Source organism: Littorina saxatilis, linkage group LG2, assembly GCF_037325665.1.
Source record: "Littorina saxatilis isolate snail1 linkage group LG2, US_GU_Lsax_2.0, whole genome shotgun sequence".
NCBI lineage: Eukaryota > Metazoa > Mollusca > Gastropoda > Littorinimorpha > Littorinidae > Littorina > Littorina saxatilis.
This window is the reverse complement of record NC_090246.1, coordinates 3195640-3222128: the sequence shown is the minus strand read 5'-3', so window position 1 is coordinate 3222128 and position 26489 is coordinate 3195640. Positions and strand designations below refer to the sequence as shown.

The following is a 26489-nucleotide window of genomic DNA, read 5'->3' as shown; positions in this document are numbered from 1 at the left end:
ATGGGTGAGCAAAGGGGTTGAATGTCTGAAACAAGTTGATGAGTTTCTGTAGATCATCTTGATCCTGTTTCAACCTCTTTTTCCCGAAGTCCTTGTGTACACAGTCGTGCTCGTCATCTTCATCAGCAGCACTAGACAGGCCAAACATGGCCTGAGTGTCCTTAGCCAGCTGAGACCTTGCGCTGAGTGTCAATTATTAATTATGGTACAGTAGTATTAATTTGGTAATTTGGCTGTTATTTTGAGCATGTATACATGATTAGGCACAACAATGACTGAAAAACGCGAGAATTTCACGAAGAATGGACATATTTTTCGAAGAAATCATACAATGCACTACTTAGATCATGTTTATTCTTGCATATTTGAATTCTTCATGTCAAAACACATATATATAGCCCTTTAGTTTGTCACTTTAGTCCATATAACACATGAGATATGGCCCGCATAAGATTCTCAGGCGGCCATTTTGAAAAGTGTCATGGCGGCCAAACAAACCAAATTCAGAATGTCCACCTACCTAGACTACACTACTCCACGTTCAGACTCTCCATTGAGACCAGGTGGATGCTTGTAACCCTCAACGTTTAGCATGTTGCACTTTTCTGAACTCAGCTACCCGACTATAAGGGCAGAAACTGAGCCGCTTGTTCGTGTGATGTTTCTTATTACACCCCCGGTATAGGGGTGTGTATAGGATTCGGTCGATGTGTTTGTTTGTTTGTTTGTGTGTTTGTGTTCGCATATAGATCTCAAGAATGAACGGACCGATCGTCACCAAACTTGGTGAACAGGTTCTATACATTCCTGAGACGGTCCTTACAAAAATTGGGACCAGTCAAACACACGGTTAGGGAGTTATTGGTGGATTAAGATTCTACAAGGACTTATAGAGGGACATATTAATGGTCAAAGGGAAATAACCTTCTCAGTTGGTGGCAGTGAGAATGGTAAGGACGGGGGTGTTTTTCCTACCTCGGAGGAATTTCTTGTTGTAATTGTCTAAGGCGCAAGAAGGACTGTCGCTCATTAGTTTTTTAACGATGAAATCTTGATCTCAAAGATAACTTTATTTCAAAGAGCGCTTACCTGTGTGTGTGTGTGTGTGTGTGTGTGTGTGTGTGTGTGTGTGTGTGTGTGTGTGTGTGTGTGTGTGTGTGTGTGTGTGTATGTTTCTGGCCGCAAACAAACACCAAAGCACAAAGCACAACGCACAAAGCACAAAGCACAAAGCACCGCTGAATTCTCAACACCCACACACATTTCACTATCGTTCTTTACGATGAAGTCTAGATCTTTAAGTCTATATCTTCGTTTCTGTGTGAACCATGTTGTTAACCAGCACTTATCTGGCCAGGGAGAAATGCATTCTTCTACTTGGACATACACTAAGCATCAACAGCCTGCCTGCTCTACTAGGACATACACTAAACATCAACAGCCTGCCTGCTCTACTAGGACATACACTAAACATCAACAGCCTGCCTGCTCTACTAGGACATACACTAAACATCAACAGCCTGCCTGCTCTACTAGGACATACACTAAACATCAACAGCCTGCCTGCTCTACTTGGACATACACTAAACATCAACAGCCTGCCTGCTCTCTGCGCAGTGGGAGTTTCTCATTACTTATTTATTTACTTTTTGGCTAAATTCGTTTTATGAGTAGTGACCATGTCAATCGATAAATCATAAATAGTATAATCCTTATTCAAGAATTTTCCTCAAAGTAAACACAAGCAAAATTATATGTATTGTCAGGCATGAAAACTGAAAAAAAAAAAAATACTGAAAACAAAATTCGAAGGCGCATAGCGCCAAGTTTCGCAGGCGCGTAGCGCCAAGTTTCGCAGGCGCGAAGGGTGCAATTTGGTGCAATCTGGGGCTATCTGAGCCTTAAAATTGGATTCAAACATGGCCCCAAAACTATTTTACTATAACTGTGAGTAGGAAAAAAAAAAAAAAAAAAAAAAAAAAAAAATTAAAAAAAAAAAAAAATCAAAACTTGACTAAATATAAAAAGGAAAAATACGGAAAATAAAAAAGAATACGGTTTATTTTTTTCAAAAATACGGAAAATACAGAAAATACGGAGAATTTTCATGCCTTATCATTGAACTTGAGCGCAGTGGTGGTAAGACGTCGGTCTCCTAATCGGGAGGTCGTGAGTTCGAATCCCGGTCGCTGCCGCCTGGTGGGTTAAGAGTGGAGATTTTTCTGATCTCCCAGGTCAACTTACGTGCAGACCTGCTAGCGACTTAACCCCCCTTCGTGTGTACACACAAGCACAAGACCAAGTGCGCACGGAAAAGATCATGTAATCCATGTCAGAGTTCGGTGGGTTATGGAAACACAAAAATACCCAGCATGCCTAGTCAACGAAAGCGGAGTGAAGCTGACTATGCTCTCAGAGTATAGTTTGGGGAACCCAGATGGGCAAACGAGCTCACACGTAACCAGACAATTCTGGAACGCTGAAGAAAAAGAAGAACTTGAGCGGCATACCTGAAAACATTTTAGCGTCCGCTTGCAACTCGCATTCGTTCACACGCAAAGCAAATCCTCCCCCTCACGACATCTCTAGTCCCGTTGTTCTCAGTGTAAGTAATGGCATTTACTACAACAGTAAGCAACGTTATACAAAAAGGCCACAGTGATGACATCATTTTACTTTCAACAAACATTAAAGGCACAGTAAGCCTCCCGTAAACCATCACAGATACGGTCAGGCTTTTACACACAGTACAAACACCCTTTCATTTAAACACTCACCGATTGAGAACATCCTAGGTGCCCTCCGTAAAGAGCGAACAATTTTCAAAGAATTTATTCAGTTTGTGTGGTTTATCTTACCCCTGAGCCATCGTGAACCCGTGTGATCCAGTTTCCCTTTTTCACAATGTAGTCGTCAGTTAGTCATTTGAATGCGACTCGATGTGAGCTTATTTACAATAGCACGTTTTTATACACGAAACAAACGGCTGTGGTTCACAAGAACTCTAGCGATGGCTTTTGACTGTTGAGAGGAACGGCGATATGCACTGATAAACCGGCGTCTGCTACGACCCTTGCGTGACCCTGCTTCCGGGCTTTTCTTTTTTCAAACTTTCACAACTTCGAATTGTACTGATCTTGTCTTGATGAAAAAAGAATTCTTTTATGATTAAAGAATGTTTGTTTAACAAGCTGTCAATTTATTATTTAGATTTTAAAAGTTAGGTCTGGCGCAAAAACGCACCACGGTCCAAAAACATTTTGATAATCATCGATTCACGGCTATCGCCAGTTTACATCGATGGAATGAGACCCGAAGGGAAGTAACTCATGTTTGACCTGAGTTCAGGATGGGTCCAAAAAGTGTTCGAGACAATCTGCAAAATTAATTCTTTAAAAATTGCTCGCTCTTTACGTAGGGCACCTAGGATGTTCCCGTTTGGTGAGCGTTCACATGGAAGGGTGTTTGTACTGTGTGTAAAAGCCTGACAGTATCTGTGATGGTTTACGGGAGGCTTACTGTCCGGGCGTGAATTCCCGTATTCATAACAGCCGTCCAGCACCAAAACGAGGCGCCATTGTTGTTAAGGACCAAGTCCACGAAAATAAATTCTTTGAAAATTTCTCACGCTCGACAGAAAGCAGCCAGGATGTTCCCGTTCGGTGAGCGTTCAAATGGAAGTATGCTTGTACTATATGTAGACGCTCGGGGAGCTCTGTGACGGTTTACGGGAGGCTTACTGTGCCTTTAAAGTGGCAGTTCCCTGTTCTGAATGGTTTTATACTATTTTTATCAACGGCAAAAGTCGAGTCAAGTAAAACGTCTTTGTTAACCTGAATGTGGCTGAAGAGTAGTAGTAAATTTACAGTCATCAAGAAAGATGAAAGTATAGGAACAAAATCTGTTCGAAACGTCCATATATACTCTCAGCGGGAAAATTATCAAACACTTCGCAAAAACTGCGCTTCTGGTTCATTACCCGTTGTCCGTTGTTGGGTGAGACAATCATTACAATTCTGACTGCAAGTAAATCTGAAAGATATTGTATTTAAAACTCCATTTTTGGGGGGTGTTTTCTGGCGAATTTGATTTAAAAAATTCAATGGACATTCGCTGTGCCGTAAATAAGACACAATTGCTCGAACATGTTCAGCAACACTTACAGTGCAGCTTAATTAAATCAACGTAAGAAAGGTCACGATTTCCTTATGCAAACTTTTTTTTTGCGTCAGAGTCCCGATTATGTTCATGGACTTGTGGTCAATGCTGATAGTTACGCTAGCAGACAAAGCCCTTGGGAATTTCAGAACTCAATTCTATCATCTAGCAAATGCGTGCAAGTTCCACCACTGTCAGTGGAGAAAAACGAAGCAAAAACAGTCATAGTGTATAGAGAATTTACAGTCATAGTGTATAGAGAATTTACAGTCTGCAAAGATTGACCCAACACAGCGTTTACAATTTTAATATTTGAACGTTTAAATATTGGTAAGGTATTCCCGGTCATTATCATTAGAACCCCCGTGGTAGGTTCGACTGTAGTGTTAGCCATTTCCAGATGTTACATGAAAAGGCCTACGAGAAGAATAGACAGTCACGGCGGAAGAAATCCATCTCGCATTCGAAAAAGAACAAGTCAAGAGATCGTACCTAACGTCAGGTGACACAACCTTTAAACACTTGCACATCATTGCTCGCTACCAAACTATTCATGGGGAGTAAGATCGTCCTTGACCCATTGTCCAAGGTCTCGGTGTGGTCAGATAACAGCTGGACGATCAGCTGAGATCAGGTGTGTCGAGTGAGTGGGGGCTTTTCCGACGATGGTGACATTGACTACGATGACCTATACTTGTACATGTGGTATACTTACACTCTTCTCGACGCAGGAATTTTCCCTAGTCAGTGGAAGTGAAAAGTGCACCAAGTGACCGCGGGAAGAAAGTGACACGATAAAAGAGAACGATGTTGAGAGAATGAAGGAAATGTTCGTAGTTGTACGGTACGTGTCTGTGTAGTAAGATTGTTTCCATGTCAGGGAATTTCCGTTTCTTTTTTCAGTGCATTGGTCGTTTGAGGGTGCTTTGAAGTAGAGATGTGTGTGTGTGTGTGTGTGAGTGTGTGTGTGTATGTGTGTTTGTGTGTGTGTGTGCCTGCCGGCTTGTCTATACATTTGTGCCGCCTGTGAGTATGTGCGCTCACATGCCGCGTGCGTGCTTGCATACCTGCCTGTGTGCGTGAGTGTCCCTGTGTACATGCGTGCGACTGGGAATGATCATGCGTGTGTTACTCAACTGAGGACTTAATATTGACCTTCGTCGGTCGAAGAGTTTCCGCAGTCCAAAAGGACAAACTCGTAATGTGACGAGCAATGATGTACATGTAGGTCAGATAGGATATCCCTTCAGTGTCATCTCTGACCCAGATTCTCCTGGTGCAGCAAAAATCGAACCAGGTTCTGCCTGCCAAATGGCCGCATATCACACGGATGATGAGTCACGGCTGTAGTTGAACATTTTCTGTGTTCGAAATCCATCCAAGTGAACGTTCTTCTCCATTCTAAACGGAAATTAGCAGACGATTACATCAATACCGACGGTACCCATGATAACACAAATTTAGTGGGTCCCGGGACCCGCTGTCTTTACGTTTAGTGCGTCACGGCACCCCCTTCAAGAAGTTCTACCATACGTCTTTTAGGCTTCTAATGCGTATAGGATGCAGGGCGCACAATTTGGGGAGCCCTGGACTTAAACTGGCTAAACGTATTCCCACGCACAAAACAGGATTGATTAAATGGTCGTGTAGTATTGAACATATGACGGCAATATGAACAGCAAATCATGGTAGAGGATTGTCATTCCTTCAGTGTATTAATTGATTCCTCTTCTGGGCGACAGGTTTTCTAATGATCGTGTGTATGCACTTACGTGCTTACGTACACTCTCGCACAAACACACACACACATACACACGCACACACACGCACATACAACACACACAAAAACACACACACAAACACGCGCACGCACGCACACGCACGTGTGTGCACTTCAGTTCGTAAAGTTTTGTCAAATGTTAAAGTTAATAATGCTGGTACATAGAATGTCAAAATTCTGCGTTTCGATTTTCAGATTTTCAATTTGAAGTTGTAAGTAGCAAGTGCATTGAGACAAAGAAAATCAATCAATCAATCAATATGAGGCTTATATCGCGCGTATTCCGTGGGTACAGTTCTAAGCGCAGGGATTTATTTTTTTCATTTTTTTATTTTAATTTTATGCAATTTATATCGCGCACATATTCAAGGCGCAGGTATTTATTTATGCCGTGTGAGATGGAATTTTTTTACACAATACATCACGCATTCACATCGGCCAGCAGATCGCAGCCATTTCGGCGCATATCCTACTTTTCACGGCCTAAAATACATCTATCGCATGGTTGCTGGACAGTACCATCGCAAAACCTTTCACTTTGGAAACTGTATTCCGACCGAACCAGTTTAAATTTAGCCTGTTTTAATATTAATCTCACAAATAATATGTCCTGGCTCAGTCGCCATTTTTCTCTATGCAGATCTCAGCATCCAGTCACTGTTTTGGGTGACTAACTCTTTAAATTGTGCTCGCCCAAAAGTGAAGGCACGCAACACAAAGGTCATACGGTGTGACCTGTCTTATCGACAGACTGAGAGACAGGTAAGAGTGACAGATAAGAGAGAGACGCAGGGCCGGACTAGGCTAAGAGGAGGGGGAGGGGGGGGGGTTGCCAGTGGTGGTCCAGGGGAATGTTCCCCCTGGCAGGGTCAAGGGGCAGAGCCCCCTGAAGCTGATGGGTAGGTCATATTCTGAGATAGGAAAATGGTCGCTCCTTGCATGAAACGGCATACAATAAACAATAATAAAAAATGTTTTAAATAAAGTGAGGTACATGTTTAGGCTAGGGGGGGGGGGGGGTGTTGCGCAACCCCCATAACCTCCCCCCCCCCTCCCCCCGGTAGTCCGGCCCTGAGACGTAAGACATTTTATTGATTAAACACACAAGGTTCATTTCAACGGGGTGTGGGGAGGGGGGGAGGGTCAGTAATACATGCAGTGTGTTTGTATTCATGGACAGTCACACGGTTTTATTTCTTTCTCTCTAACATACACTCACACGAACGCACGCACGCTCTCACTCTCTCTCACTCTATCTCCCTCTCTCATTCTCTCAAACCTAAAAACATATCCAGCGCATGAATTAACAATATGGATAGGTGCAACGACAAACAAGTATACAGTACTAACATACATTATCGGCTATCAATCCTGCTCTATCGTTCCACGGCACAAACTCTCTCTCTCTCTCTCTCTCTCTCTCTCTCTCTCTCTCTCTCTCTCTCTCTCTCTCTCTCTCTCTCTCTCTCAGTCTCTCTCTCTCTCTCGCTCTCTCTCTCTCTCTAACATATATAGAAACATTTCCAGCATGCACATAAATCAACAATTTGAATAGGTGCAACAACACAAGTGTACTACACCAGCATACATTATTTGCTATCAAACCTGCTCTAACGTTCCACGGCACAAACTATTAACAGCTATTGTGTTTTCAGCGTAGCAATAGTATCCGATATTTAGACGAGACAAGTATAATGCCGACGAGTCGAAGACGAGTCGCATTATACTTGTTCGAGTCTAAATATCGGACCCTATTGCTACGCTGAAAACACAATAGCGTTTATATAGCTATTCTGACATTAAATTCTGTGTTAGAATCATGTTTTTGTCTGCGACAAGTACCAGAATGGTCCATGTCGTTGATTGCAGACGACGGTTCCGGAAATAACCGAACATTGAAAAAACCCCGGACATGTATTACGGAGAAAACTCGAGATAACCGGATGCTCAGCATTACGTCAATATGTTAGGAATCATATGACGTCATGACGTATCATGCTTGCCTACGTAGATTGTATGTTCGAAAGTCTGACTTCTGTTGGGAATTCGCGTGGTGAAGACAGCGGTAAATCTGTAGATGATAAGAGAACAAGGATTGTCTCAGAAGAAACGACGAAATGTTTCAGACCGGTAACTTCATTTCAACATTGCACTATACAATGGACGTTCTATGTGACAGGAGAGTTTGCTGATTTTGTGTTAAACATTGGAGAGATCGTCTGCTAGAATCCGAAATAGGTCGCTTCAGATTGCAGCTTCTGGAAATTTGCAAGGTTTGTTGCCTGTTAAAGAACTGGATTTTACACGTAATGTATGTCATGTACAGTAAGCAACAACAAAAACACACACAAAGCAAATGGCATCGTCTGTCGACTAGTCACAGACTGACAGAAACAAACCTGGCGAGGTATGCGTGTACTTTATACACACGTGGAAGAAACCGGAACCACGCGTCTTTGTTATTGCCGATATCGTTTGGATATCGGCAAAAATGGACAACTTTTGTATCGTTATGCTTTGATGATCGGAAAAGGGATGTGTGAGACCATCCAATCACAGCCCCCGAATTCCCCCACGTGTCCATCAGAATAGCTATATACATGTATAACACATTGCCGTCTCGTTCAGACATAACACGTATAATACTGTTCGCATCTTCACTCTGTTTTTTTTTCTCTTAATATTTTGACATCAAGTCTATAATCACAATATCCTTTGCATACAAACAATACATGTTTCTCGTCTTCCACGTCCTCTCTGCATACAGGGCAAATCAAAAGGCCAGGTACAACGTCAGTTCGATAGCGGCATTTGTGAGTGTTTATGTGTGAAATACCAAATCGAAATTGTATGTATGCATCTCGAAAACAGCGGAGCTGAATATGATCTATATATATACACTTCAGCGCGAATTTCTTGTTTAAAGAGCGAATAAAATTCAAATCGCTCCGAGTTCATGATGCTGTCGTGCCAGCCTTGCTGGAAGCAATCAAACAATCGTTGTCTGAATACTGCTATAAATCGATTCAAATCGCCTACACCTTGTTGCAGCCAGACATCTCCAAAGCCGTACATGCATAACATTTCTTTCAAATAATGAGGCCATGTTTTCTTGCCATAACCCTGTAAATGTTTCATCATGTCATATGCTTTCCTTGGGAGTCTTTCGCTTGGCAAATGTAACACTCTCAGCCATTACTTAATACAACGAACCGACGAGGTGACATAAATGGGGTAGCGGCCTAAGTCACCATATACCATCTTGTTTGGCGTTTGTCGTCCTACACACACAAACTTTTTGCATGCAAACATATGGGCTTTCTCAAGAGCTTCAAACCTTTGGAATCCCCACAGCTCAGATCCATACATTAAGATAGGGAGGACCTGTGCGTCATATATTTTAAAAAATACGCTTGTATGTTGCCTGGCCTCCACAAACATCTTAGGATTTGGTCAGTCCTTATCTTTGCCTTTGAGGCCAGATCGCTGACCATTTGCGTCAATGACAATTTTGTGGTTAAATTTAGCCCCAAGTACGTAACTGTTCACAACCTCTTTGCCCTCGTTTCTGTACTTCCAGGCTTCATTCGCTGCTAAAAATCCTCCTTTTCTAAAAACGATTACCTTTGTCTTATCCAGGTTGACTGTCATGGAAAACTTATCCGTAAACTGTTTTAACACATCAATCTGTTTCTGTAACCCGGCTGCGCTATAGGATATCAAGAGTACATCGTCGGCAAACAGCAATATGAGAATCTGCATTACGTCAGGTGTTAACTGTATTCCATGTTTACCGTTTTGAAACATTTCAAGTGCCAGTTCATTAATCAAGAATGAAAACAATGTTGGTGAAAGCACAGAACCTTGAGGGACTCCACATGGACAACGGAAAAACTCCGATGGGCCATCGTCAGTGCGAACACAAGACATCACTCCTTTGTACATACTTTGCAGGATGTTCAACATCTTGCCGCCAACCCCATGCTTGCGTAATACATTCCATAACTTAGCCCTATTGACTGAGTCAAAAGCCTTGCGGAAGTCTACGAAACATATGTAGACCTTACCAGATCTTTTAAGAAGGTACCTCTAGACAATAGCATATATAGCACAAACATATTGTCCACAGTAGAGTGGTCTTTTCTGAAGCCACCCTGTTCCTCCTCTATTCTACTGTTGTCTTCTGCCCAGTCAGATAAGCGCCTGTTTAGTATGCTGCCAAACAACTCACCTACTATGCTCAGTAACGTAATGCCTCTGTAGTTATCAGGGTTGTTCATGTCTCCACTTTTGTGAATTGGGACAATTATCCCACAAGACCACGCAGAAGGGTAAACGCCTGTGTCAAAAATATGGTTAAACAGCTTTACAAGAAACGGCAACAGTTTTGGGCAAGAGCTCTTTAACAAGAAGAGAGAGAGAGAGAGAGAGAGAGAGAGAGAGAGAGAGAGAGAGAGAGACAGACAGACAGACAGACAGACAGACAGACAGACAGAGACTGAGAGAGAGAGAGAGAGAGAGAGAGAGAGAGAGAGGGAGGAAGAAAGTGACCTTGTCATGTTGGTCGTGTTGCACTCATTCGGTAAATCTTTGCTTACCTCGGCTGATTGAATGGGATCTTCCACAGCTTAAAGACACGATTAGCACCCCGCATACGATTAGCAGCGGCAGGTAAGCGGAATGAAAGTTTCAGTGTTCTCAGATAACGAGACGGTTACAGATACAGCAAGAGAACTTTTCACTGAGAAGTCGTGGACGACAAAGGTGAAGGTCATCAGCCTTTGGTCGTCTGCTTCATCCAGGTGGAATTTTTGTTGGACTAAGGGAAAAAATTAGAACGTATAAGTACGAAAGAAGAAGAAAATGAATAAAAAGAAGAAGAAGACTTGAAGATGAAAAATAGGTGGTACGGAAAAGTTCAACAGGTCAATCACTAAAAGGTTCAATGTACTGTTACTACTACCAGGGACCTATATTTTATATCTAATATAGGTCTATGCTATTTCTCAGCGTGTCTCCGTTTTGTGAATGAAAAATGTAGACTAGAGTAGATGTCATTTAGCGCAACAGACATTTATGGAGTCATTCTGCCCTGACGAACCCCCCCCCCCCCCCCTCTTTCCCTGCCGTCCTCTTCCTTGCAATGTATTTTGCTATTATCTTGATTGAAATGGGCACGAGCTGGAAAAGATATGTTTTTCGGAATACTTTTCTTGCACACATGACAGACCAAAATGGCGGCTACTGTCTGCTGCACGATGCATTGTCATAGTGGCGGGTCGTATCGACGAACTTTTTTTCGACGATTGACTGTCCAAGTTTCTTGCGCTCTTGAGTGGCACGTGTATTGGGTTGTAGGTAAGGGTCGGAAGAAAAAGCATGTAGCCTCTCTGGGTGTGTGGATGCGTGTAGGTTTTATACACACGCACAAACACACACTCTCTCTCTCTCTCTCTCTCTGATGTTAATATGTAACCTTTTTTTTCTTTTTTTCCCCCTCGTGATAGTTGTAGTTAAATAGTTTAATCCCTCTTTAGGGCGAGGGCCAGATGCAAAAGAGCATATCTATGCTTATTCTTGTCACCCTCGAAAAATAAAGATCATTGTCATTGTCTCTCTCTCTCTCTCTCTCTCTCTCTCTCTCTCTCTCTCTCTCTCTCTCTCTCTCCCTCTCTCTCTCTCTCTCTCCAAATAAACGTCTTTAGCTGTTGCCACATTTTAAGGGGAACTGTCATAAGTTAGTGACAACCATAGATGAAACACTGATGCGACGTTAAATATTTGCACTCAGGATCGAGGCACGTGTACTATCACAGTTTTTGCCAAAGCAAAAAGCTTTCCACACGTGGTAATCAAGGGCTTAAGGGCTGCGTATCTCACGTGCTCAGTTAACTCATTCGCTGCGCGTCGGAACTGGAATTCCGACACCTGTGTTTAGCGTTGGCTGCGTGCCGGCACTTGAGTTCCGACGGATATCACGAATTTTTAACGGTGTAAACGGTCCTGCTGACCAAGGGAAACAACCCCTGCAATGAACTTCTATCTGTCTACAGTGGTACCATTCACTGTAAACAGTTCCTTCCCTTAAATTGTTGGGATTAATAAAAATTTTGTTGACGGTGTGCGACCCACGTGTTTTGACTTTTCCAAGATGGCGGATCGTTCTGCTGAGACGTAGTAACTTGAAAAGAGTGCTAGAACGTGTTATTCAGTGCGGTTCTGATCTTGACCTCAGTGATGATGATAGTGGAGATGATATTTTAGATTCTGGTGACGATTTTGTGCCAATGGACGATCATTTGGGTGATGATTCGGGCAATGCAAGTGTCGATCATGACATTGTGTATGATGAACCCATGACGTAGAAAGTTTTTTTGTTTTGCTTCAAATTGGATATTTTGCGTGGATATGAAGATAACAAAAGGTATGTACTTTCAAATGTTTCATATATTTTCTAAAAGAGTAAGTTTCAAACTTTGCAAAAACATAAGGTATGTAAGGTTATCTTGTGTTGTTGATTTTTAATATTTTTTTCAAAATGGCTCTAAATCGCGCGTTGGCAGGGAACACAGGGGAAATTTAGCTGCGCAGCGAATGAGTTAAAGCCTCCACACTGGTTTGGTAACACCAGTTTGATATCTTCATCGACATCGTCGTCGGTGACAGCATAGTTATCACCGTCCTCGTTGTCTCGTCGCCGTCGTCTCCATAATAAGGATAAGGATACTATTTCATAATAGTCCTATGCGGTTATCCTCATGGAAAGTCGGGACATTGCTTTCTTCCTGGGGAAAGCGAGCTGCCATACAGAATACGGCGCTACCCATTTTTTTCCCCTGCATGCGTGTATTCATGTTTCCAAGCCCAGAGACTTTCGCTGTGATTGTAGGTTCTTTATCGTGCGCGAGTCTGCACGAACGTGGGAATCCGGAACCCACGCCGATAGCGACAACTGGTTTTGAAGCCAGCGCCGCTACCGACTGAGCTTTTCCCCGCCTCATCATCTATTCAGTAACTGCTGCTACAACTACTGTATGTTCTTTCCGGCAAATGTGTATTATCTTTCAAAAACCCTAAAATAAAAAAGCCGGGATCTGTTTTTATCCCAAATCCGGCGCTTACTGCACCCCAAAGCTAACCTCAACCACGACGCCATGAGTAGCAGAGATACGTTCACCGATTTCCGACCAGTGTTCAATGGTGTACAAAGTCATATAGGCATCCAACCAGCAATGGTCTCATTTTTGTCATGATATATTTACACTGACAGTCCTCTGGCTCCTCTCTTATCATCCAAGGGCCGTTTGACTGATCTTCAACTCTATCGTGACGTAAAAGTAGGCCTATGACGTGTGTCAATAAAGGCCAAAACGATAGATAAGTTGATTTTTAACATCCTGCGATATGTATAGGCTAAGAAAGTACAAAAATCCCTTTTTAAGTTGATCAGTAAGTTGCAAGTGAATGGTAAAAAAAAGAAAAAGACTTCGTTACATTAGTTTAAAGCTTCTTACCAGCATGTCGGCCATTTTGAAAAAATCAATGTTGAAGTTGTCACACTGAAAACAGGTATTTTCCCCTAGCCTAGCAACCTAGGTAATACATGCTTCATAGCTTATGAAATGGTGAGATATATATATCTATATCTATATACGGCTTGTCTGTGTCTGTCTGTCTGTCTGTCTGTCGGTCACTTCGCTATGCACGGCCAAAGTTCTCGATGGATCTGCTTCAAATTTGGTGGGCATATTCAGGTAGACCCAAAACACAATCTGGTCGATGAAAATTTTCAACACGTGCTCTCAGCGCGCAGCGCTGAACCGATTTTGGTTTTTCTGTACATCCATTCCCAGTAACTCTTCCTTATCTTCTCCAGTGTTTTGCGAGCATAGAAATGAGACAAGAAAGATTTATTTTTTGCCGTTTCAACCGTTATGATTGGGTTTCTATAGATGAAAGTCTTGGTGCACCAGATCAAACTTTAGTCCTTGACCTTTCCAACGATGTATGATAAGCGGGGGTTCTGCAAATAATCAGTTTGACAATGTGGCCTTGTGTGGCCTTTGTTTACAAGAAAGGGACGATTCGGATCGATAGTAGCTATCAATATAATCAAAGTTTAACACATTTTTAGGATGATTTTGACTAAATGCAGGCAGTATGAGTTAGATGAAGCATAGTTCTCTCCGAAACAGCGATAAGTGAATTTCAACCATATTGACCCTCTCCACCTTATCCTGTTTGCTGAGCAGCTGGCCGCCACCGACTTATCTATTATTTTGTGAGAACGAGTCACATTGTACAAAGTAAGTGAACCTGTCCTTCTTCAGTGTCCAACTTGTTGGGTTGAGGAACACATGTGTGCTGTGCGTGTCAAATTCAAGTCTTGGTACAAATGACCGCAAGCACCCATGCCAGTATCTGAACGCAGGTGTTTGCCCGGAATCGTTCTTGCTTCGAAACGATGCGGTAGAAAGTCGTGTTATCTGCTCACAGTATGTGGATCTGACCAGCTTCAAAAGTCATTAGGAAGATACTTCATTCAAATTCCAGGAAGACCCCCAGAGACACTGACCACACCATGCGGTGTTCTCTGCTCCAACTTCAAAGCAGAAGTTGTTGCCCTCCATACAGCTGCAGACTTCCTCACCTCTCTTGAGGAAACCCCACCCAAGGTTGTCTTCCTCTCTGACTGCCTGTCCGCACTACAAGTCCTCACAGCCCCTGCAGAACACCTCGTGGAAGAGCTGAAGAAGTCCCTGAACGACTTGTCCCAGAAAGCCTCCGTAGTTCTGCAGTGGATTCCAGCGCACTGCGGCATCGCTGGAAATGAGAAGGCGGATGGTCTGGCCAAAGATGCAGGAAGACAGGAACAACCAGAAACCAGCCTGTCCTTCCGAGAGACCAAAACCCTCATCAAGCATCGCTGGAAGACAGCATTCAAAGAAAGAAACGGAGGCTACAAGCCAGACCAAGACCCCATCCACCGCCTCAGCCGTGCAGAGCAGACTGCCATCTTCCGGCTGCGTACAGGGCACTGCGGCTTCAAAGCGCACCTGAAAAGGATCGGCGTAGCAGAGTCGGCATTGTGCGATTGTGGGGCGGCCGACCAGACAGTAGAACATGTATTGAATACATGCACAAACTTCACTCTGCTGCGGAACCAGATCTGGCCAGAAGGAGCTACACTGGAGACCAAGCTCTGGGGAACGTCAGAAGACCTGAAAGCGACGTTCCAGTTCACGACAGCAGCGGAACTACGACCCTAGACACAACCGTCGAACGCAGAAGAAGAATTAGGAAGATAGGTTCTGGGTCAGTTTTGTTTGATCAGGGTGGCTGAATTCTTATCGTGTACACACTTTATGAAATGCGTAAACTTCCTTGACTACCAAAACATCTTCGACAGTCTTAATGCCGATGAAATAATTACTCCGATTCTTGATGTTCAGATTGTCCAGCACGCGTACATCAAACGCGCCATTATGCTGAGGCTGCGGAGCTTTTGATAAGACGTGAAGACCCCTATCATTATGCTGAGGCTGCGGAGCTTTTGATAAGACGTGAAGACCCCTATCATTATGCTGAGGCTGCGGAGCTTTTGATAAGACGTGAAGACCCCTATCATTATGCTGAGGCTGCGGAGCTTTTGATAAGACGTGAAGACCCCTATCATTATGCTGAGGCTGCGGAGCTTTTGATAAGACGTGAAGACCCCTATCATTATGCTGAGGCTGCGGAGCTTTTGATAAGACGTGAAGACCCCTATCATTATGCTGAGGCTGCGGAGCTTTTGATAAGACGTGAAGACCCCTATCATTATGCTGAGGCTGCGGAGCTTTTGATAAGACGTGAAGACCCCTATCATTATGCTGAGGCTGCGGAGCTTTTGATAAGACGTGAAGACCCCTATCATTATGCTGAGGCTGCGGAGCTTTTGATAAGACGTGAAGACCCCTATCAGTATGCTGAGGCTGCGGAGCTTTTGATACGACGTGAAGACCCCTATCATTATGCTGAGGCTGCGGAGCTTTTGATAAGACGTGAAGACCCCTATCATTAGGCCATCCCGGCATGAAGTAAATCAGTGTCTTTTGGCATCTAAATCAATCAATCAATCAATATGAGGCTTATATCGCGCGTATTCCGTGGGTACAGTTCTAAGCGCAGGGATTTTTTATTTTTTTTATTTTTTTTATTTTATGCAATTTATATCGCGCACATATTCAAGGCGCAGGGATTTATCTATGCCGTGTGAGATGGAATTTTTTGTACACAATACATCACGCATTCACATCGGCCAGCAGATCGCAGCCATTTCGGCGCATATCCTACTTTTCACGGCCTATTATTCCAAGTCACACGGGTATTTTGGTGGACATTTTTATCTATGCCTATACAATTTTGCCAGGAAAGACCCTTTTGTCAATCGTGGGATCTTTAACGTGCACACCCCAATGTGACGACGGTGTGTACATTTGACCGCCAGCCTGACTTTCTGTAGAAAGTTTAAGGACAAGGACATTGTAACACAGTCAGTTGTATTTAGTACTCTGTGTTGGGAGTATGGACTGGTGGTGACACCTACGGAATACACGTCTGACAGACCCTCACAGCAGCATCGTCGAGATCTACTTCATATGCAAACATATATTTATGTGCGCTTCAGTCTCATTCAATAGGTTTGGAATCCCGTATTTCCTCTCATTGTTCATCCCCTCCCCCCTCTCCCTGCACCCCCTCCCCCCTCTCCCTGCCCCACCCCCTGCTCCCCTCCCAATTCTTTGTGCATGAATATGAACCAATTCTGGAATGAGAAAGAAACGACACAAATAAACTAAAAACGAAATCAATCACCACTGCTACTCTATTCACATCTAGTTTGTTTGTTTGTTTGTTTATTTGTTGCTTAACGTCCAGCCGACTACGCAGAGCCATATCAGGACGAGGAAGGGGGGGATGAAGGGGGCCACTTGTCAAGCGATTCCTGTTTACAAATGCACTAACCCATTACTTGTGTCCCAGCAGGCTTTAGTAAAACTAAATTAATACCTACTGGAAGATTACCAGTTTCCAGTATGTTAAAATAGGCTTAACCTATCTACTGCTGGACTTACATCAGAACACTAACAGATTAAACTATACATGAATCGCGAGACAAGCGGCAAGAGAAGAGATTTTTGGAAAAAATACAGGTGAATGAGCAAGAAGGCAGAAAAAAGAAAAGAATTCATGAAGAAAAAGAGAGCATGACAGGAAAGAGGAACCAAAAATCTACCTAACAGCAAACTAGAAAGCTCCTGCGGTTCCAAAAACAGGAGGGGCTTTTAATTTCATAACCGCAGTGCCCCACTGCGGGAATTCACATCTAGTAATTCCATATCAAAACAGCCAGGTGGTACACACACCACAAAACGGTAAATCTTTCACAATTGATTTTACACATTTACATTTAAACTTGTACCTCATTAATTGAGTTTACGTTGTCAAGGTCAAGGACAGCTACCGGCAGCTTACTACAAGCTCAGTTCGGCCTTCAGTTGCATGGTTTAACAAAATTCCAGCTTCGTTCAGTTCCATCCAATCCTATCTTTTCTAAAGGTAACTGTTGGCTGTTTATCTCCAGGTTAACTATTCGGGGTCTTTCCAGGTCGAGCCAGTTCAAAGATTCTCTGACATGACAAACATGACCTGAGAATCTGGCTCCTTCTATGTCCTCACGCTCTAAATAAAGGTCATTCTCGGTAGTACATTTAACATAAACTAGATTGAACCAGTTCTACGTCGGCTGTGTAAGACTCGCAAATTATAGTCATCCACATTTTGCATGAGAATTGAGACGAGGTCATTGTTGGTCAAGGTTAGATCTAGGATTACATTGTTGGGTTCCATCCAGGACAACCACCGGCGAGGGTCTCATCACACACACACACACACACACACACACACACACACACACACACACGCACAAACACTCACTCACAAACACACACACACACTCTCTCTCTCTCTCGCACGCACAGACACACTCCCAAACACGCACGCACACACACGATCGTACGCACACACACACACACACTCCCGCACGCGCACACACACGATCGTACGCACACACACACACACACTCTCGCACGCACACACACACACACTCAATCACTCTCGCACGCACACACACACACAAACACTCGATCACTCTCGCGCGCAAACACACACACACACACACACACATGCGCGCAAGCAGGTCATTACAAACAAAACCCCTACTTTAAAACATGATGTGAAGTTTGAAAGGTGACATACAGAAAATTACATCTACAATATCTCTCCGACTGCATAATTACACAAAGCTGCGATCTTGTAAATTCTGTTTTAGAAAGTTTCTTTCTATACATCTTTAGGACATTTCTTTGTGTATATCAAGACTGAACAAGTTTAGCAGTTTCAAATTGACCATTACTCCTCCCTAAACTTTCTGGAGGTCATCAAACCCTGGAAGAGTATAAAGCAAAGATCGAGCTTCAAAATCGTTCAATGATGTGATAGTTTTGGACCAAAACTGTGGCCTTGAAATTTAACGGGGGTCAAACTGACTTCGGTCAGTGATATCTGCAGGCCGACAAATGGAATGTTGTAAATTTTTGAAATCCTAACGCAAAAAACATTCAAGAAATAAAAGTGTTTGATCTTATGGACCAAAACTCCACCCCTTGTACTGTGACCTCGAACTTCGACGAGAGTCAACCAGACGCAGGTAACTGATGACTAAAGGTCATCGAACTCACTTTGAGTCCAAACTCCTGCGCTAAATGTGCTGTTCTTAATCAGTCAAACACTACTTGTAAGAACAGTGTAATGAACAACCTGTTTATGTCTGTTGATGTTCACTATTACATACCATCTTTTTAGTTAGGAAATAATGTGCACTTTGGGGTAGGCTGAGCACAGCACGAAACACACAAAAGAACGTTAACACACTGACACGCTAAGTACTGACTATCTCGCATAACGCTATATTCATAAAACTTAACAATACATTCAAGCATTGAGCGGTAGTTTACCTTTCGCGTATTGTGAGACTGGTGCTAATCAAAATAGCTTAATTAAAAATATGATACAATGAACCGAACCGGGATGCTGACACTGAAGAGTTGCTAGAGCAAAATTGTTCGCGGATCGAAAGTCGGCATTTAATTATTTGACACATTAACGGACATTTTCGAGCACATTTTCGAGGCGTAACTTAATTTTAGCACAGCGTAATACTATATATATATCCTTTCAACTTGAACTTCCGAAGGTCCAGATCTTCAGAAAAGTTTCCCAAAACGGCTGCTTAGGTTCTATACCTTAATTTAAATTCATTCATTGTTACTAAAAACGTTAACTGAAATCAAAATTGCTATTAATCCAAAAATATGAACATGTGCCGTTTTTGTGTGTTATGATATTGTGCTGAAAAACAATGAAAAACCAATGAAAGTGGGATCCCTGTTTACAGTCAGGATATCGAAACAGCGCTGTCTCGATCGACGGGTTTCGGTCAGCCAGGACCAGGTCTCAGTGAAGACGTTGTAGTTCAGTGTTGCTGTTCAGGCCGAAAGATTGACTGACTGTTTTGATATCGCTTTACACGATTTGTTGTTCTGTTTTCTTCTCGGGGTCATGTTCAGCCGTGTGGTAAATGCAATATGCCATCGCGATACTTTTTGTTACATTTAGTCAAGTTTTGACTAAATGTTTTAACATAGAGGGGGAATCGAGACGAGGGTCGTGGTGTATGTGTGTGTGTGTGTGTGTGTGTGTGTGTGTGTGTGTCTGTGCGTGTGTGTGTGTAGAGCGATTCAGACCAAACTACTGGACCGATCTTTATGAAATTAAAGACATGAGAGTTCCTGGGAATGATAGTTCCTGGGAATGATGTCCCCTGACATTTTTTTTTCTTTTTTTCGATAAATACTTTTGATGACGTCATATCCGGCTTTTTGTAAAAGTTGAGGCGGCACTGTCACACCCTCATTTTTCAATCAAATTGATTGAAATTTTTGTAAAACAATCTTCGACGAAGGCCGGACTTCGGTATTGCATTTCAGCTTGGTGGCTTAAAAATTAATTAATGACTTTGGCCATTAAAAATCTGAAAATTGTAATAAATTTGTGTTTATATATAACGATCCAAATTTACGTTCATCTTATTCTACATCATTTCCTGATTCCAAAAACATATAAATATGTTATATTTGGATTAAAAACAAGCTCTGAAAATTAAAAATATAAAAATTATGATCAAAATTAAATTTCCGAAATCGATTTAAAAACAATTTCATCTTATTCCTTGTCGGTTCCTGATTCCAAAAACATATAGATATGATATGTTTGGATTAAAAACACGCTCAGAAAGTTCAAACGAAGAGAGGTACAGAAAAGCGTGCTGTGCAGCACAGCGAAACCACTACCGCGCTGAACAGGCTCGTCAGTTTCACTCCGTTATGCACAAGCGGCGGACTACGGTCATTGTGAAAAAATGCAGTGCGTTCAGTTTCATTCTGTGAGTTCCACAGCTTGACTAAATGTAGTAATTTCGCCTTACGCGACTTGTTTTTATATTTAGTCAAGTTTTGACTAAATATTTTAACATCGAGGGGGAATCGAAACGAGGGTATGGTGTATGTGCGTGTGTCTGTGTGTGTGTCTGTGTGTGTGTCTGTGTGTGTGTGTAGAGCGATTCAGACTAAACTACTGGACCGATCTTTATGAAATTTGACATGAGAGTTCCTGGGTATGAAATCCCCGAACGTTTTTTTCATTTTTTTGATAAATGTCTTTGATGACGTCATATCCGGCTTTTCGTGAAAGTTGAGGCGGCACTGTCACGCCCTCATTTTTCAACCAAATTGGTTGAAATTTTGGTCAAGTAATCTTCGACGAAGCCCGGGGTTCGGTATTGCATTTCAGCTTGGTGGCTTAAAAATTAATTTATGACTTTGGTCATTAAAAATCGGAAAATTGTAAAAAAAAATAAAAATTTATAAAACGATCCAAATTTACGTTTATCTTATTCTCCATCATTTGCTGATTCCAAAAACATATAAATATGTTATATTCGGATTAAAAACAAGCTCTGAAAATTAAATATATAAAAATTATTATCAAAATTTTTTTTTCGAAATCAATTTAAAAACACTTTCATCTTATTCCTTGTCGGTTCCTGATTCCAAAAACATATAGATATGATATGTTTGGATTAAAAACACGCTCAGAAAGTTAAAACAAAGAGAGGTACAGAAAAGCGTGCTATCCTTCTTAGCGCAACTACTACCCCGCTCTTCTTGTCAATTTCACTGCCTTTGCCATGAGCGGTGGACTGACGATGCTACGAGTATACGGTCTTGCTGAAAAAGGGCAGCTACTTGACTAAATATTGTATTTTCGCCTTACGCGACTTGTTGTTTTTGTTTTTGTTTTTACTATAGTACTAGTCTTTTGCATGAGATCAGCTTAAAAGCTAAGTCCTTCCAAGTTTGGCTTACAGTCTCACATCTGGTCAGGCTAAGACCATCCCTCCACTAAAAATGAACAGCCTAATAATCTCGGTGTATATAATAGTGATCCTTTTTTGATGAAGTAATTTTGTAAAAGAATCGCTTTCTGACGTTGCATTTTCAGAAATTAGTTCATCCAAAAAAAATCCTACTCACCACAGCAAGCAGTATAGGTATGTGTCCAAGCCGGATGAGGGTCTCACTTTATGTTAAAAACAAGTCGCGTAAGGCGAAAATACAACATTTAGTCAAGCTGTGGAACTCACAGAATGAAACTGAACGCACTGCATTTAGTCACAATGACCGTAGTCCGCCGCTCGTGCAAAAGGCAGTAAAATTGACGAGCCTGTTTAGCGCGGTAGTGGTTGCGCTGAGCTGCATAGCACGCTTTTCTGTATCTCTCTTCGTTTTAACTTTCTGAGCGTGTTTTTAATCCAAACATATCATATCTATATGTATGGAATCAGGAATCGACAAGGAATACGGTGAAATTGTTTTTAAATCGATTTCGGAAATTTAATTTTAATCATAATTTTTATATTTTTAATTTTCAGAGCTTGTTTTTAATACGAATATAACATATTTATATGTTTTTGGAATCAGAAAATGAGGAAGAATAAGATGAACGTAATTTTAGAACGTTTTATAAAAAAATAATTTTAATTACAATTTTTAGATTTTTAATGACCAAAGTCATTATTTATTTTTTAAGCCTCCACGCTGAAATGCAATATAAAGTCCGGGCTTCGTCGAAGATTGCTTGGCCAAAATGTCAATCAATTTTATTGAAAAATGAGAGTGTGACAGTGCCGCCTCAACTTTTACAAAAAGCCGGATATGACGTCATCAAAGACATTTATCAAAAAAAGGAAAAAAACGTCTGAGGATATCATACCCAGGAACTCTCATGTCAAATTACATAAAGATCGGTCCAGTAGTTTAGTCTGAATCGCTCTACACACACACACAGACAGACAGACAGACAGACAGACACACATACACCACGACCCTCGTCTCGATACCCCCTCTATGTTAAAAGATTTAGTCAAAACTTGACTAAATGTAAAAAGAAGAAAAAGAAAGCCTGGCCATGTCTGAGGTGAGGAGCGGAACTGTGTTCATGGGAAGGAGCTTGCCTTTCAAACACGCGGCAAAAGGCAACAACCTTTGCACAATATTGTTCTTGAATCAATGTTGCAAGTGGCACCTTCTGCACAAAATGCAGCCACGCGATTGATTTTTGGCATGTGACCAAGGGGAAGGATGCTCTTATTCCGCGTCAAAGCCTGGGCAGTGAGCATGGTCGCTCATACCAAAAGAATTATACATCTAAAGTGCCGAAACCTCGACCACCTCGTGACGAGTGCCTGTGTGTAAAAGCCTGGGCAGTGAGCATGGTCGCTCATACCAAAAGAATTATACATCTAAAGTGCCGAAACCTCGACCACCTCGTGACGAGTGCCTGTGTGTAAAAGCCTGGGCAGTGAGCATGGTCGCTCATACGAAAAGAATTATACATCTAAAGTGCCAAAACCTCGACACCCTCGTGACGAGTGCCTGTGTGTAAAAGCCTGGGCAGTGAGCATGGTCGCTCATACCAAAAGAATTATACATCTAAAGTGCCGAAACCTCGACCACCTCGTGACGAGTGCCTGAGTGTAAAAGCCTGGGCAGTGAGCATGGTCGTTCATACCAAAAGAATTATACATCTAAAGTGCCGAAACCTCGACCACCTCGTGACGAGTGCCTGTGTGTAAAAGCCTGGGCAGTGAGCATGGTCGCTCATACGAAAAGAATTATACATCTAAAGCGCCGAAACATCGACCACCTCGTGACGAGTGCCTGTGGCTGTGTGTAAAAGCCTGGGCAGTGAGCATGGTCGCTCATACCAAAAGAATTATACATCTAAAGTGCCGAAACCTCGACCACCTCGTGACGAGTGCCTGTGTGTAAAAGCCTGGGCAGTGAGCATGGTCGCTCATTCTAAAAGAATTATACATCTAAAGTGCCGAAACCTCGACCACCTCGTGACGATCGAGTGCCGTGTGTAAAAGCCTGGGCAGTGAGCATGGTCGCTCATACCAACAGAATTATACATTTAAAGTGCCGAAACATCGACCACCTCGTGACGAGTGCCTGTGTGTAAAAGCCTGGGCAGTGAGCATGGTCGCTCATTCTAAAAGAATTATACATCTAAAGTGCCGAAACCTCGACCACCTCGTGACGAGTGCCTGTGTGTAAAAGCCTGGGCAGTGAGCATGGTCGCTCATACCAATAGAATTATACATCTAAAGTGCCGAAACCTCGACCACCTCGTGACGAGTGCCTGTGTGTAAAAGCCTGGGCAGTGAGCATGGTCGCTCATACCAATAGAATTATACATCTAAAGTGCCGAAACCTCGACCACCTCGTGACGAGTGCCAGTGTGTAAAAGCCTGGGCAGTGAGCATGGTCGCTCATACGAAAAGAATTATACAGCTAAAGTGCCGAAACCTCGACCACCTTTCAAAGTCAGTTTTTTAGTGATGTAGGACAGACGGAATTAGTTGAATGTTGCAGTTGAATGACACTTACAAGCATGCAGCAACCCGGTTTTCTTATCATAGTAAGCTTCCGTACAAACACTGAATTACTGATTATGCATTTCAGGCCCTTCGTTTTCAGTCATGCCTTATCTGCAAAATGTGATTGTCCCCAGGGTCGTGGGATCAACACGGAATGCGGGGTTACACGCCGCAACATCTATATTATATAGGCCTACTCTCTGTGCTTCAACTTACACTTTTTGACGCAAAACGATTGTCCGATCGTTTACCGTTAAAAACAAACAAGTCGCGTAAGGCGAAAATACAATATTTAGTCAAGTAGCTGTCGAACTCACAGAATGAAACTGAACGCAATGCAATTTTTCAGCAAGACCGTATACTCATAGCATCGTCAGTCCACCGTTCAGGCAGTGAAATTGACAAGAAGAGCGGTTTAGTAGTTGCGCTGAGAAGGATAGCACGCTTTTCTATACCTCTCTTCGTTTTAACTTTCTGAGCGTGTTTTTAATCCAAACATATCATATCTATATGTTTTTGGAATCAGGAACCGACAAGGAATAAGATGAAAGTGTTTTTAAATTGATTTGGAAAATTTAATTTTGATAATAATTTTTATATTTTTAATTTTCAGAGCTTGTTTTTAATTCAAATATAACATATTTATATGTTTTTGGAATCAGAAAATAATGGAGAATAAGATAAACGTAAATTTGGATCGTTTTATAAATTTTTATTTTTTTTTACAATTTTCAGATTTTTAATGACCAAAGTCATTAATTAATTTTTAAGCCATCACGCTGAAATGCAATACCGAAGTCCGGACTTCGTCGAACATTACTTGACCAAAATTTCAACCAATTTGGTTGAAAAATGAAAGCGTGACAGTGCCGCCTCAACTTTCACGAAAAGCCGGATATGACGTCATCAAAGACATGTATCGAAAAAAGGAGAAAAACGTTCGGGGATATCAATCCCAGGAACTCTCATGTAAAATGTCATAAAGATCGGCCGAGTAGTTTGGTCTGAATCGCTCTACACGCACGCACGCACGCACACACACACACACACACACACATACACCACGACCCTCGTTTCGATTCCCCCTCGATGTTAAAATATTTAGTCAAAACTTGACTAAATATAAAAAGACAGTCGAAATCTTTTGAGGAATTCAGACAGGTAATTTGCTAATTTTCGTGTGGAGGAGAACTATCCAGCTGCTTTATATATAACGTGTTCACAGTACATACACAATTAGATTGCATCCTGCATCCTTAAAAATGCGAAAATCCTATTGAAATCCATTAAAAATGAGAGAGAGAGAGAGAGAGAGAGAGAGAGAGAGAGAGAGAGAGAGACACACACACACACACACACACACACACACACACACACACACACACACACCAACAGAGAGAGCTCACACACACACATCTACTGAGTTATGGAGATACATCTTTCTTTATTTGGTGTTTAACGTCGTTTTCAACCACGACGGTTATATCGCGACGGGGAAAGGGGGGGAGATGGGATAGAGCCACTTGTTAATTGTTTCTTGTTCACAAAAGCACTAATCAAAAAATTGCTCCAGGGGCTTGCAACGTAGTACAATATATTACCTTACTGGGAGAATGTGGAGATACATAAACACCGACATTTCAAAAGTCATCAACAGAAAACAGAGCAGATCTCTAAACTGACACACTTTATTGACCGTATTTCTCATTGCAAAACTCAAATAAACTGACATAAGAAGTTAAATAAGGAACAGCACGTTTCTATTTAAGGCCACCCGTCTTCTTCTAAAAGAAAAAAAACCGTACACATTATTTTGTTGTTTATGTTGGAGCAGTTTGTTTGTTCTATCTTCCTGTATTTTGCTTGTTGTTTTCTTCTCATTATTATTTTGAACATAACAACTTTCATTCGAGTTTGAACCCCCAGCACCAACTACTCAACTTAAACTCTGGCAAAAACAATAGTATAATAATTATTGTGGGTATGGTCTGCTTGCCCTCGACACTTTGCAAGCTTTAATGATTTGACTAGAAATGTGGTTCATTTGTCACAGCAGTGACAATTTCTGAGGAAAAATGGTCCATGTATATCCTTCAATTGTTTTTGTCATACAAATGTAGTTGTAAACGCTGTTTTGAAAGCTGCATTTCATCCAAAATGTAACAAAAGTGCAATGCCAATAACAAAAAAAAAATTAAGCCGCATATGTTCCGACTTTAAAATGCACTCGCAAAGCTGATTAAACTAATGAGCTGGGTGACAAAAAATTAGTCATCCAACAAGGCATTAGACAACTAATAATATCTATCAATGTTTGTTAATGTACTTGTTTATGAAGGATATTATTAACTGTACCCAACCAGATGACACAGCATATGCCCTGATGAGGTAGGCATTGTATGACTGACGAAAGACCGGCACGGTTGGCCTAGTGGTAAGGCGTCCGCC

The 26489-nt window shown here is 42.0% G+C and overlaps 1 protein-coding gene across 1 annotated transcript; it reads left to right on the top strand.

The window, feature by feature from the left end:
- Nucleotides 1–9780: 9780 nt before the first annotated feature.
- Nucleotides 9781–15207, top strand: LOC138960465 (uncharacterized). The gene is made up of 2 exons (XM_070332373.1): nucleotides 9781–9847; nucleotides 14492–15207. The coding sequence occupies exons 1-2, from the start codon at nucleotides 9781–9783 to the stop codon at nucleotides 15205–15207; spliced, it is 783 nt and encodes a 260-aa protein (XP_070188474.1).
- The last annotated feature ends 11282 nt before the right edge of the window (nucleotides 15208–26489 follow it).